This window comes from Pseudorca crassidens, chromosome 7, assembly GCF_039906515.1.
Source record: "Pseudorca crassidens isolate mPseCra1 chromosome 7, mPseCra1.hap1, whole genome shotgun sequence".
Taxonomy (NCBI): domain Eukaryota; kingdom Metazoa; phylum Chordata; class Mammalia; order Artiodactyla; family Delphinidae; genus Pseudorca; species Pseudorca crassidens.
In genome coordinates, this window is record NC_090302.1 from 3380417 (window position 1) to 3392930 (window position 12514).

Consider the following 12514-nt stretch of genomic DNA (forward strand, 5'->3'; position numbering starts at 1 on the left):
ACATAGCATCCCAGGACCTCTGGGGAGAGAGTTCTAATCCTGTCTCACCACTGGCAGGCTGTGTTGTCCCCAGACAGCATCCTTCCTTCTCTGCGTCTCAGTGTCCCGTCTCTAACAGGAGATGCCCTCAGAGGCACCGCAGCTGAGCAGTGCCTGAGCTTGCCGTGTGGGGCTCTCTCTCCTCCGTGGGGCTTCATCGCTAACTTTTGTTTCCTTTCTGGCACAGAGAAGATTACTCGGTGTGCTTCTGTCTTTTTAAATTAAATCAAATGCAATTTGTTCAATTAACATTAACGTATTAACATTATGTTATGTTAACATTATAATATGTTAACATTAATTAACATATTAACATTATCAATTCAAAAGTCCCGTGATACCTGAAGCTTTTAAGTTGGACTTATAAACTTTATTCTCTATATAACAGGCCCATCTGAATCACTTCCTTTAAGGGGCCTATGATTAATGCACTAAGTTAACAGCTTTCAACGTTTTAATTGCATTTTCAAAATGAATGTATTCACGTTTGTGCTTTCAGGTTTCAGTTGTCTGCCTTTAACAAAACCTTCTGAGTAGAAGTTCATTTTTAGAAATCTGCTAACGTAAACATATGAACGTGATGAATTTAGGGGTCTCGACTATCAACTATAAGCACAGCAAGATTTCCGCATAAAATCACTAACTCGTTCCATCATTCAAGGTCGCACTTGCAACTGGATTATCAGGCTGTTACTGTAACAGGCCAAGTTCTCTTAAATGAAGCCAACACCCCAAATGCCAAATGGACATCAGTTTACTGACGCTACAGTATGAACACTGTGAATGTCAGCCTCTCGCCCCGTCTACACTCAGTGAGAAGCGCAGCCCCGGCCAGGAGGGCAACCCTCACCCACATAGCACAGGTGCTAAGGGGCTTTGTTCCAGCCCCAGCTCGGGGGGGTCTCTCTCGCATTCTGTCTGCACATCCCCAGGGAGCCCACCTCTGCCGGCCGAGTCTGTCCCCACGATGGATGGGGTCTGGCAACCCCTGCTCTTGCGAAGTTTACATCCCAGCAGCAGCACACACCCCCGTCAATCCGCTGCATGACACACTTCACTGTATTGATTATTTTGAGCTGTGGGTGCTTGAAAACCAGCAAATACAGGGGGAGCTTTCTGTGCACTCCCTCTTTCTGTCTAAAGACAGAGCCTCTACAAGAAACTCCGCTGTCAGCCCCTCCCGGGGGCGTCATCAACCAGGAAGATGGACCCTTGATTCGTTACAGGAGAGGACACCAGAGGTGGACACCACACTCAAACTGTCACAAACTAGCCGACCTCCGCCTGCCCTGCAAGGCCCAGGCCCCTTTCCTAAAACCATTTCCTCTTGTCTAAGATGCCTTCCCCATCCCCCCTTCCCCTACTGAGACAGTACTGTGTCCTGAATTCTAAGCCACCTCGGGGAATTACTCATTCCCCGGGGTGTCTCCCATATGGACAGAGTACCTGTGCTAAGAACCTTCTCTGTGCTTTTCTCTTGTTACTCTGTCTTGCATTACAGGGGTCTCAGCTGAGAACACAGAGGGTGGGGAGAACGTTACTTTTTCTCCCCTGCAGAGTGGAGGTCTTTGAGCAGCGGTCATAGACTCAGGCCACACACCCCATGGACGTTGAAATTGTCTCCGATGGACCCTTGATACTCACATGAGTCTGTCTGACTTGGGGTCAGGATCCCAACACCCCACCTGGGCAGGGGCTGTTGGGACGGGGTTGGGGGAACAGACTTGCCACCTCCATCTCTAACGGGAGTCCCGGTGACAGCTAGCCTCAGCGTGTGGCCCTTCCCTGGGAGGTGTGGGAAAAGCACGCAGCCTGGTCCCTCCTGGGGTGGGTGCTGAATGCCCCCCCAAGCAATTTCATGCCCTCCCCCACCCCACCCCACCCCTGGCCCCGCTTCCACGCCCCCCAGGCTGGAACTGCTGCAGTCGGGTTCACGTCCAGCCTCTGTCATGGTCCCAGGGCCACGCTTTGCGATGCTCCTGGCCTGGCCGCCCCTGCTTCTCTCCTGCTGCATGTCCACTGCGGTCGGAAGCCCACGGCACACCGGCCTGGGGAAACCCCTGCCGCACACACCCTGCTCCCCTCGCCCCTCCCCTCTGATCACCCGAGACCCCAGGAGAACTTTCTAAATTTCTGTAGACTTGAAGCCCATAAAATGCAAATGAATTCCTCAAACCCTGCCCCCCGAGAAGGCCTCAGGTGTGGCCTGGGCTGAGCTGGGTGATGGGGGGGCGGGGCTGGCCCTTCCCTATGCAGGGCCTAGGGCGCCTGGTGGCTGGAGGGAAATGTCCCTGCCGAGGGGAAGTGGGGCTGGTCCGCAGGGAGCACGGAAGTCAGATGCTCAGAAAGGAGGATCTGGGCCCTGGAAGAGAACCAGCTGAGGCTGCTTCCACCTCCAGCTGGCGCCACAAGCCGGGGGAGGAACTGGCTGTCCCCACCGGGAGGAGAAACAGGGCCAGAGGTGACAGTGTGTGGCCACAGCCCTATAAGAGCACGGGGCTCCTCGGGCGGCCAACAGCAGAGCGATGGAGCAGCGTGGAGTGGCCATGGCCATAGGGCCCGCAGTGCTGGCCACCACCTTCCTGTGCACCATGACCTCCGCCCCTGACACCTGTCCAGGTGAGTCAGACACCAGGTGAGTAGGACCTGACAGCGGTCGGGTCTGAAAGCCGCAGGCCTCGTGCGCTAACAGCCAACTGGGCTGGGCCCCGAGCTAAGCCCTTCTGGACAATATCCTTATTCCTCGTGACAGTGAGTTGCAATCATCACTTCTCAAAAGCGGAGACTAAACGTTTTTGAACACCTCACTGCCAGGCACCATTCAGCACTGAGGCTGTGGGGAGGGTGGCTCAGGCAGGGTGGACCACAAGGCCAGGGCTCTGCCCTGCATCACCTCCACACCTGACCAGTGCCCACCAGAGGCGGGAAACTCACTGCCAGGCTGACCCTTCATCTGAGACGGGTGACTCGGGCCACAGCCAAGGGCCCAGGCCGAGGTCGCCACGGGGCAGATCCCCGTGGCTCGGGTGGCCTGTCGCCGGCTCTGCAGGGCTCTCAGGCCCAGGACGAGCTCCCTGACTGGTGCTCTGTGTCTCTCTGCAGAGGTGAAGCTGGTGGGTCTGGAGGGCTCCGACAAGCTCTCCATCCTCCGAGGCTGCCCGGGGCTGCCTGGACCCGCAGGGCCCAAAGGAGAGGCAGGCGCCAATGGACAGAAGGGTACGTGCTTGCGCTCGGGCATGGGGGTGCCTGAGCACCAGCTCTTCTCAAATTAGAGCCCGGGTGGGCACTGCCCCCTGCGGGTCTCAGGTCAGGAGCTTGGGTCATGACCCTGCTCAGAGCTGGCGTCAGGAGCGACCCCTGAGGCCCACCGGGATCTGTCATTCCCTGAGGAGGGGGCTGGTCGCAGCTAGTCTATGAGCTCACATCGGGGTCCACTTCCATAGAACACCCGCTTCCCGGTCCTCGATCCTGGCTTTACGTGGCCGTGGGCCAGATTCCAAGCTACGCGTACCCCGGTATTCTCACCTGAAAACTGCGGCCCCAGCGTTTTCTGTCTGTACCGCAGATGAGAAAACTGGGGCTCAGAGCAGTCAGCCATCAGCAGGGAGGGTGGGGCTGGACCTCAACGCAGTAGGAAGGCCCCCGAGCGCTCCACAGCCCTCCCGTCGACGTGGCGGCCCCCTTGTGGGGTTTCGGGCCCCGAGCCTGGTATGAAGGGCAGGTGTGCACGCAGCTGAGGGGTGAGTGCCCCGGACCTGTGTGTGAGTGGGTGCTCCAAGGGCTGCGGACACAGGGCCAGCTCGGAGGTCCCCAGCCTCTCACGTCCTGGGAGGCATCCAGCTCAGCGGCCGTGGGCACCCAGGGCAGCTCCTGGGGATGGGAGGGCTGTGTGTGCCCACCACGATGGGCTCCAGGCTGGGGGTCCTCCCCGGGGGACACTGGGAGGAGGGGCCGGGCTGGGGCAGCTGCCCACCAGTGGGTGTGGTTGGCCCGCCCCAAGCCGAGCCGCCGCCCCCTCGGCCCCACCCCACACACCCACACTCCCCGGGGAGGGCAGGCTGCCGGCAGACGCTCCTGCTGCCTTGACTGAGCCTGGGGCCGCCTCTCCTGACCCTCCCCTGACCCTCCCCTCAGGGCTCAGGAGGAGGGGCAGGGCCCTGGGTGGTCCTACCCCCTGCTCACATCAGTAACGCAGACCTGGGAGGCCTCGTGGCTCCCGACCCCTCCTCTCTGGAGGTGGAGAGAGAACCACCCCAGAGGGAGGCATAATTGCGCCCGGCCGCCCCTGCGTCCAGGGCTGAGCACAGGGCAGGGTCCCGCCTCCCTCCCAGAGCCAAGGGGCCGGAGGGGCCTGTGTGACAGGGTCTCTGAGGACGTGCTCTTGGCCCCAGGCCCCCGGGGGGGCTCTGTGACGGTGGCCTGGACCTGGGCTGCTACACGGAGCTGGTCGGGAGCCAGATCGCTGCTGGCTCCCTGGAGCCCGAGCTGGGCGCGCCGGCTGGTCGGCACCGGGTGGCTGTGAGCGCTTTGTCCCCGCCGCCTGCTGTCACCCTCGGGCTGCGTCCCAGGGCAGTGATCCTGAGGATACCGCAGCTGGGACGGGAGGGGCGGAACTGTATCCTTAGGGCAGAGACGCTCAAGTAGAATTCTTCAGGTTGCCTTTTCCTCAATGATGTATCTTTGGAATTTACAGGAGAGCGAGGTTCTCCCGGAGTCCCTGGGAAGGCAGGGCCGGCCGGGCCCAAAGGTACCAAAGGTGATGAAGAGCTAGGACCCCTGAGCAGGACCCCGGGGCCTGTCTACAGAGACATGAGAGATGGAGACAGACAGAGAGCGAGAGGGAGGAGGTGGAGAGAGAGATGGGAGAGAGACAGAGAGAGGGAGGGGGGTCAAGTGACAGAGGCACCTGTCCTATTTCCTGTTTCCAAAGAGCTTCAAGACAGCATGTGAACTGGGTCCCGGGTCCGGGGCCCCAGGTCCAGAGCAGCCTCTCATAACCCAGGGAAGAATCCAGGCCTCTGAGCCCCGCCCCCCACAACTCCCCCGGCTGAGACCCAGGCATTGGAAAAGTGTGGGCCGCGGAGCATGCATGTGTGGTGCCCAGAGCCTCAGCCCCGCCCCCCAGGCCCCAGCTCCTGAGGAAGTGAGCACTTGGGTGGTTTCCAGAGCGGAGGGTCGACGTCCACTGACCAGACGTGCTGTGCATCTCCTGTCTCTCCCCAGGAGACCGAGGGGAAAAGGGCGCAGGCGGAGAGAAAGGTGAGCCCCTCCGCCTCCCTGGGGTCACTGGGCAGGCTCTGCAGGGGACTGGGGCATCCAGAGAGCTCGGTCACGGCTACCACCATCTGGGGGAGGAACTCAGACCACACCCCTGGCCCTGTCCCTGCAGCAGATGGGTGCGGGAGGAGGGGCCTCTGAGCCTGGCCTGCTTTGTCAGCGGCCGGTGAGCGCTCAAAGCCCAGAGGCTCCGGAGTTGGACCCAGGTGACTGGCGATACCGCTTTGCTACATGATTTTGGATATTTTGCTCTGATTTATGCTCATTTATTTAAAAATTTGTAAAAGCAAGAAAAGGCAAAACGCCAAGACACAGTCACATGCTCTGGCTACAAATACAAAGTGCGAGGTTGGGGCCCAGACCCACATCCCAAATGCTCCCCAGTACTTTCCACAAGCAGAGGCTGTGCTGGAGACATAGGCTGTGGAAAGCGATAGGCCTGGGGGCGCTGCACCTCCACCGCCGTGAGCCGTGAAGCCCAGGCGAGGTGGCCGGCATGGCGGTCCAGCCAGTGCCCTGCAGGACGGTGCTGGCCGCCAGCCCCCAGGCAGGCCGGATGCAGTGGGGGCCGAGCAAGCCCAGGGATGCTGAGTCTAGGAGCTGATCCGCAGGGCTGGAGGCTGAGGGTCCTGCAAAGAGCTGGATGATGGTTTCCTTTCTCCACGCTGTGTTCACGGAGCAACGGGCCTGAGGGGTGGGGGCGCTGTTTCCAGACGTGTGACGTGCATGTCCTCGCTCCCCACAACAGGAGAGCCGGGGCAGCTTCATTCCTGTGCCACAGGTGACTGCGCACACGCCGACCCCCGCACCTCCGCCTGGACCTGCTCCTGCTGGGGGTGGGGGAGGGGTGGGTCGACCAGAAGGCCAGCTGCACAGACTCAGGTTCCACCTTCCAAGGACAAAACCCTCTCTGCGCATATCTTACTCCCCACTTACCCGAGTGATAGGCAGCCATTGCCTGGATAACTCGAGTATATTCCTGGAGGAGGCCAGGTGCCCAGGAGACTAGGCGGGGGCAGCCCTGGAAGGTGGGGATGGCCAGGTCGTCGGGGCCTGGCCGTCACAGCCGGGTGGCCTTGGGGGCCGCGTCTCTGTCCCAGGACTCAGAGCCCACCTCCCCCAGGCAGGTGTCCCTGCCTCTCCCTCCTCCCCCTCCCCCCTGCCCCGCCCAGAGCTCCTGTCCTGGCGTCCATTCCCCGGCTTCCCTTCCCAGGACCTCGGACCTGTAAGGAGCTGCTCACCAGGGGACACTTTCTGAGCGGCTGGCACACCATCTACCTGCCCGACTGCCGGCCCCTGACCGTGCTGTGTGACATGGACGTGGACGGCGGGGGGTGGACCGTGAGTGGGGGGGACCCAGCGATGACCGTGGGGTTCCTGGGCAGGGGTGGGCGTGCCTGGGAGCCTCACCTGGTGGCAGAGCACTGTTTAGTGGCCTTTGTGACCGTCCACTCCTTCCAGGCAGAGGCTGACCCCGTCCTTTCACTGAGGTCGGGAGAATCAGAAATGTCGGGGGAGGGGGCTGTGGACCCACATGGGAAGGAGTCCCGTGGCTCCGGGCTGTGGGCTCAGGCCCGGAGGTGCCCACCCCTCTGCAGCCGTGTGGCGTTGGGCTTGTCGCCTGCCCTCTCTGAGCCTCCGTTTCCTCCTTGGTCCCATGTGGGTGTCCCTGACTGCCCCTGGGCTCTTGGATGAGACCCACGTTCTGGTCCTCAGCCTGTGATGCTGGTGAACTACCAGCGCTGCTCCCGCGTGTGGCCGGGGTGCTCTGTGGGGGGACGGCAGTGGGGCCCCGTCTCCCCAGCCCTCCCCATCGTGTGCAGGTTTTCCAGCGAAGGAGCGACGGCTCTGTGGACTTCTACCGGGACTGGGCCGCGTACAAGCAGGGCTTCGGCAGTCAGCTGGGGGAGTTCTGGCTGGGGAATGAAAACATCCACGCCCTGACCGCCCAGGGTAGGGCCGCGGCCGGGGGCTCTGTGGTGGGGTGCCTGAAATGCACATGCCCCTGACCTCAGCCCTGGGCCATGTGCGCCAGAGGACCCCGCTCCCCCTGGCCCCCGGGGTGGTCACGTGTGACAGCAGGAGGGGTTATTACTCTGAGAACCTAGGACGTGTATCCTCTTACACTCTCTGAGTGTTCAAATCGGAGGAGGTGGATTATTGGAGTGAAGACGACTTCTGGTCTCGGGACCGATCGTGTCTAGAACCCGAGAGTCGGAAGGGAGGGGGAGGCCATCTGGATCGGGGTGGCCCTTCTCCCACTTCCAACGGTTGGTCCTTCCTTGAAACTGGGATCTTAGGCCCACGGAGCCCCTCCCGCTCAGTGCATGTGGCGGTCCCCACGCAGGCCCCTTCACCCCACTTCTCCGTTCCACAGAATCAGCTTCACAGCTGGTCCTGAGTTCAACGGCAAACCTGTAAATCCTTTCTTAATCCTTCCACTCCCTCATAGCAACCTTGACGGTATCCACTCATGTGCCCTGAGATTCTTGCAGAAGAAACTACACGTACAAAGGTTTCCTGCCATGGCATTCACAGCTATTTGCAGGAGAATTTAGGGTTTCCCACTAGAGCGAGGCTTCATTCCGTCCAGGTCCACTGATGGTGGAATTTCAGGCATGGCTGATGGAGCAGCAGGGGAGCTATTTGAAAACAGGGAGGCATCCCTGAGGTCCTCCCACCAGCCCAACCTCTCACATCTTCCCGGTGAATTGTCCCCGATGCCAACTTCAGACGTCCCCTAAAGCCCACATTCCCACCCCCCGTGCCTGTAGGCAGAGGGTCCCTTCTGCTGGGCCCTGAGCACCCACCTCCAACAGGAAGCAGCGAGCTGCGGGTAGACCTCGTGGACTTTGAGGGCAACCACCAATTTGCCAAGTACCAGTCATTCAAGATGGCGGGTGAGGCAGAGAAGTACAAGCTGGTCCTGGGAGCCTTTGTCGGGGGCAGTGCAGGTGAGAGTCCGCGCGGGGCACAGCAGTGGCCTGGGCTTCAGCGCGGGGTTTGGGGAAGCAGAGAGGACCTGCTTAGCGTCCTGGCTCTGCCTCTTCTGTGTGTGATGTTCTTGGGGACTTAACCTCACCAGTTTCTTATCCACACGGTAAGGTAATACTACGCACACCTAAGTGTACCCACAAGGCTGATATGACCCATGACAAAGTCCAAAAAGCTGTGGCATTATTATTAACTACCATTTCTGATGAAAAACGGGGAAGGATGATAATTGAGCCCATTTCCCTGAAGGCTCCATTCCCACTCTTGTGACTGGAATTCTCCCCTGAGGAGTGAAAGAGTTCTCCCCCTAAGTGAGAGGATGCCTGTTAGCTGGCAGGAGCAGACCAGATGAGGGGATACCGAGGCCTCTCCATCAGCAGAGGGATGCTCCCTGGGGTCATGTGAGGGGCACCCCTTGGAGTTGCACAGTGCACAATCGGACACAGCAGCTTTGACCTGGACCAGTGTCGGGGACCTCTTAGCCCTGTGTGCCAATTAGGCGACCTTTCCTTCTGAGCAGGTGATTCCCTGACGTCCCACAACGACAACGCCTTCTCCACCAAAGATCAAGACAGCGACAAAAATACTGCCAATTGTGCCGTGCAGTACCAGGGGGCCTGGTGGTACAAGGATTGTCATGTGTCAAACCTGAATGGTCGCTACCTTGGGGGGCCCCACGAGAGCTTTGCAAACGGCATCAACTGGAGGTCAGGGAAGGGGTACAACTACAGCTACAAGGTGTCGGAGATGAAGGTGCGGGCCACCTAGGGCAGGGCTGGCCGGCTAGAGCCTCTGGGAGCAGCTCCCTCTGCACACTGCCCGGCGGGGCAGCCGGTCCAGAGCCCTCCCCAGGAAGGTGACGCGGACCTCCGTGTCACTGTCGTCACGGGAGCAGCAGAGCCACATCCTGTCCCCTGGGCAGGAGGCCCTCTCTCTGTGCCTCCACTGACTTGCAACCCTTCTGTCCCACTCACGAGGATAAGAGAAAATGCTAATCCAGAGCTTGCCAGACGTACATGTTCTCAATAAAGACACTTGCTTACCCGGCAGCAGGCGCGGGACTCCTTCGTCACTTCCACGCTCTGACCTGTGCCCCTGTCTGTCCGTCTGTCCCCGTGACCTGGCTCTGCAGGTGCCCTTTGGCCTGAAGGTGTTTCCGACGGTCTGAGGCCAGAGTCACAGAGCAGGGCCCGCACGTGGGGCTGCGTACCAGTCAAGTGTCACTCTCCCTGCCGGGCCGGGCCGCTGTCTGCCTCCAGGCAGTTTTCGAGCTCAGGCTGAGTAGAGGGCCAGAGGCCGAGCCACGTGACCACACATCCTAAAGTCTTTACTCTCAGCCCTTCAAGAAAGTGTCCTCTGACCCCAGGCTCAGAGGTGAAGTGGCCTGCGCAGTCCCAGCCTCCCGGCCCCAGCTAGTCCACACCGCCCAGGCTCCTGGGTCCCCACTATCCACAAAGGGTGATGGCGGCCTGGGAATCCTTCGCCACCAACAAAGAAGGAAGTGGAAGAGGAGTGGCTGGGGCTGCTCGGAGCGCTGCAGGAGAGGGGAGGGTGATCTCAGTGCACAGCGCCCTGCAGCTGCGCCAGCACAGACCTGCAGGCGGGGAGACTCCAGCTCTCCAGGCAGCCGTCTCTGAGAGACACGCCAGTGCCCTCCGCACCTGTACTTGTGTCTGCTGAGGAGGGTCCCGCTCTCTCCTCCCACTGTCTCCACCGCCAGACGCCAAGAAGCCCCCCATCCTCAGGTGGCCAGGCTGTCCCGGCACTGGCCTCTCCCTAACCCTTGCCTGACTATTTGGGTCCTCATAAGCCCGCTTGTGTCTGTTCTAGCAGCATCATCGACTCGGAGAGAATCTAGGAAGGTGCAAGGTGGTTACTACCATCCTTGCCCCCAAGGGTCTAAGAACCGTGCAAAGCCACATAGAACGTGGCATGTCCGGGATTTTTCTGGGAGAGGGCCCATGGTGGTCTCGCCTTGCCGGAAGGTGCCGTGTCCTGAGGGTCAGGGGCCACTGCTCCTGGAATGCACCCCCACTCTTGCTTCTCACGCTGGCCCAGAGGCCTGAGACGAGCCAGTGCAGGACAGCCTGGGGAGTGGGCTCAGGAGAGGGGGGCGGCCCTTCCTTCCCCCGAGCCCGAGGACGGGGCCACAGCCGCTCAGCCAGGGGCCCCGATCGGTCCCCAGGACAGAAGCTGTCAAACCGTAAAACACAATGGTTAGTGTTAGATGCAGGATTCCGCTGCTATAAAATGATACCCAATCATCTCTTTCTTTTCTTGAAGACCTGGTTCCTTGAGGTCTTGGCGGGATGACAGTTCCTGGAGGGGTGCGGTCTCTTTGCCAGGGAGCACATAATGCAACTCTTCATACGTCAGCCCCAGGCTTTGCTGCCCAATCTTCGAGAGCAGCAAAGACCTCACCTGCATGCCCCAGGAGCCACGGTCAGGATTGTGAGCTGGTGCTGGGGTCTCTCCTAGGCACCCTCCACCTTGACCTGCCCCTACTAACTGCGTTTCACAGGGACTAAGCCTTCAACAGTGGAGAGGTGCCCACTGCCTCCGCTGGAAAAGGCAGGACAGGAATTTGATCTTGTGTCTCAGCCTTTCGGTCCTAGAACCAAGATTTTCCTGGAAAGGACCCTCCCTTCCAGAAGTCCTAACTTTGAAGTTATAATTCATGTTGTGAAATTAAATCTTGAGAAATGCCTCTTGAGAAAAAGCTTAATTTCTTAAGTGCCCCGTCATTATTGCGGAAGGTAAAAATAAAACTATTAAATACAGAAACAGGCTTCGCTTGGCAAACCAGAAATTTTTTTAAAGTGTTATGTATAAAATCTGCTTAATTGAGAGATGGGCTAAGAGTTAAAAAAGACAATTTTTAGAAACATTTAATGGGACTGTTGCTGTAATTTATTTGCAAACACTCTTGCTTTGGGGACTTGCTAAGACTTTTTTTTTAAGTACTTATGAAAATGAGGTCCGAGGGATCTGGGGAGCGAGGGGCTTAGGGAACTGACCTCATGTAATAATTCACTTGCATTTTATGTGCATCCACCTGTATACAGTGCGTGCTTGGACATGTGGGGCCATGGGAAGGTGTAACCGGCTGGTGGGCACCTGAGGAACTAGGCTGCGTAGGTCACCGTAGGACAGCCGGCTCTGGGTGGCCCTGGGGAGAGAAGCTTCTGGTCCTGCTTCCTCTGGCCCCCTGTGAGAGCTGGCTCCTGCAGGCCAACCAGAGCTGTCTCAGGGCCGCAGGCTGCCCCCCGGAAGCAGGGGTTTGGGGCAAGATTGGAGCCTGGGCTTGGGCCAGGCGTGTCCCCTGGTCTGGGCTCTCCCCATCCGTCTACTGGCCCTGCCCTGCCCTCCTGCTTCTCCAAGGGTTTGGTGTCTGTGCTGGCAGAAAGGGAGGCGTAGGACTGGGGGGGTCCTGAGCAAAGGCCTCAGATTCTTCACTGTGGCCACGACCTCTGTGGTCTGGGAGGGCACAGGCCCAGCCTGGGGGGGCCTTGCTCTGGTGGCAGGGACCCCTGATGATTGGTAGAGAAATGCGCTTCACCGAGACACCATTTATCTGGAAGGTCCTGACAGCCCACCCAGAAATCCCGGCTGCAGCGGGGAGGCGGTCATCCAGATGCAGGTGAGCAAGGCTGGCCTCCATCTCCAAGAGACGCCCCCCTCCTTTGAAGTGATAACGCCTCCGGGACAGGGCGCACCCCCTTCCCTGGATTTCCATTCCCCAGAGCATCACACACCCCTGTCTCCTCCCCTTTCTACTCTGTCCCTTGACAATTCCTCCCAGACTCCAGTCTGATTTCCGGTTCTGTCTACCTTACACTCTCCCCATGGGAAGAAGGCCCCTTCTCCCGTCCAGCGGGGGTGGCCCTATGGATGGAACCCTTAGGAACCCCCATCCCCGCACCCAGTGGCTTTGGGGCTCTTGACACAATTGTTGCTCTTGTCTGCCCCCCACCCAGTTTCCCCTCCAGTCCAGGCCAGGCTGGGGGGCCGAGCCCGGGGCTCTGCGGGCTCCCTGGCCTTGGCACTGGTGACCACCCAGCACCTTGGGCTCCCTGCCCTGGCCAGCTGTCAACACAGGTTTATAGGGCCTGTGTTGGCCACCCAGTACTGTCTGTGGGCTCTGGGGCTCGGGACTCCCAAGGTGAGGGGTCCCAGAATGGACCTGGCCAATCTCAAGAACTGG

General features: G+C 59.6%; 1 protein-coding gene across 2 annotated transcripts; it reads left to right on the forward strand.

The window, feature by feature from the left end:
* The first annotated feature begins 366 nt into the window (after window positions 1–366).
* Window positions 367–11017, forward strand: LOC137227288 (ficolin-1-like). Of its 2 annotated transcripts, none has more exons than XM_067742808.1 (9): window positions 367–2658; window positions 3142–3255; window positions 4733–4786; window positions 5263–5298; window positions 6065–6097; window positions 6530–6657; window positions 7140–7269; window positions 8136–8270; window positions 8831–11017. In XM_067742808.1, exons 1-9 carry the CDS (start codon window positions 2565–2567, stop codon window positions 9076–9078), a joined length of 972 nt encoding a protein of 323 aa, XP_067598909.1. In that variant the 5' UTR covers window positions 367–2564; the 3' UTR covers window positions 9079–11017. The 2 variants fall into 2 exon arrangements, with proteins under 2 accessions (XP_067598909.1, XP_067598907.1); XM_067742806.1 differs by having other exon boundaries at window positions 1920–2658; window positions 4733–4795.
* The last annotated feature ends 1497 nt before the right edge of the window (window positions 11018–12514 follow it).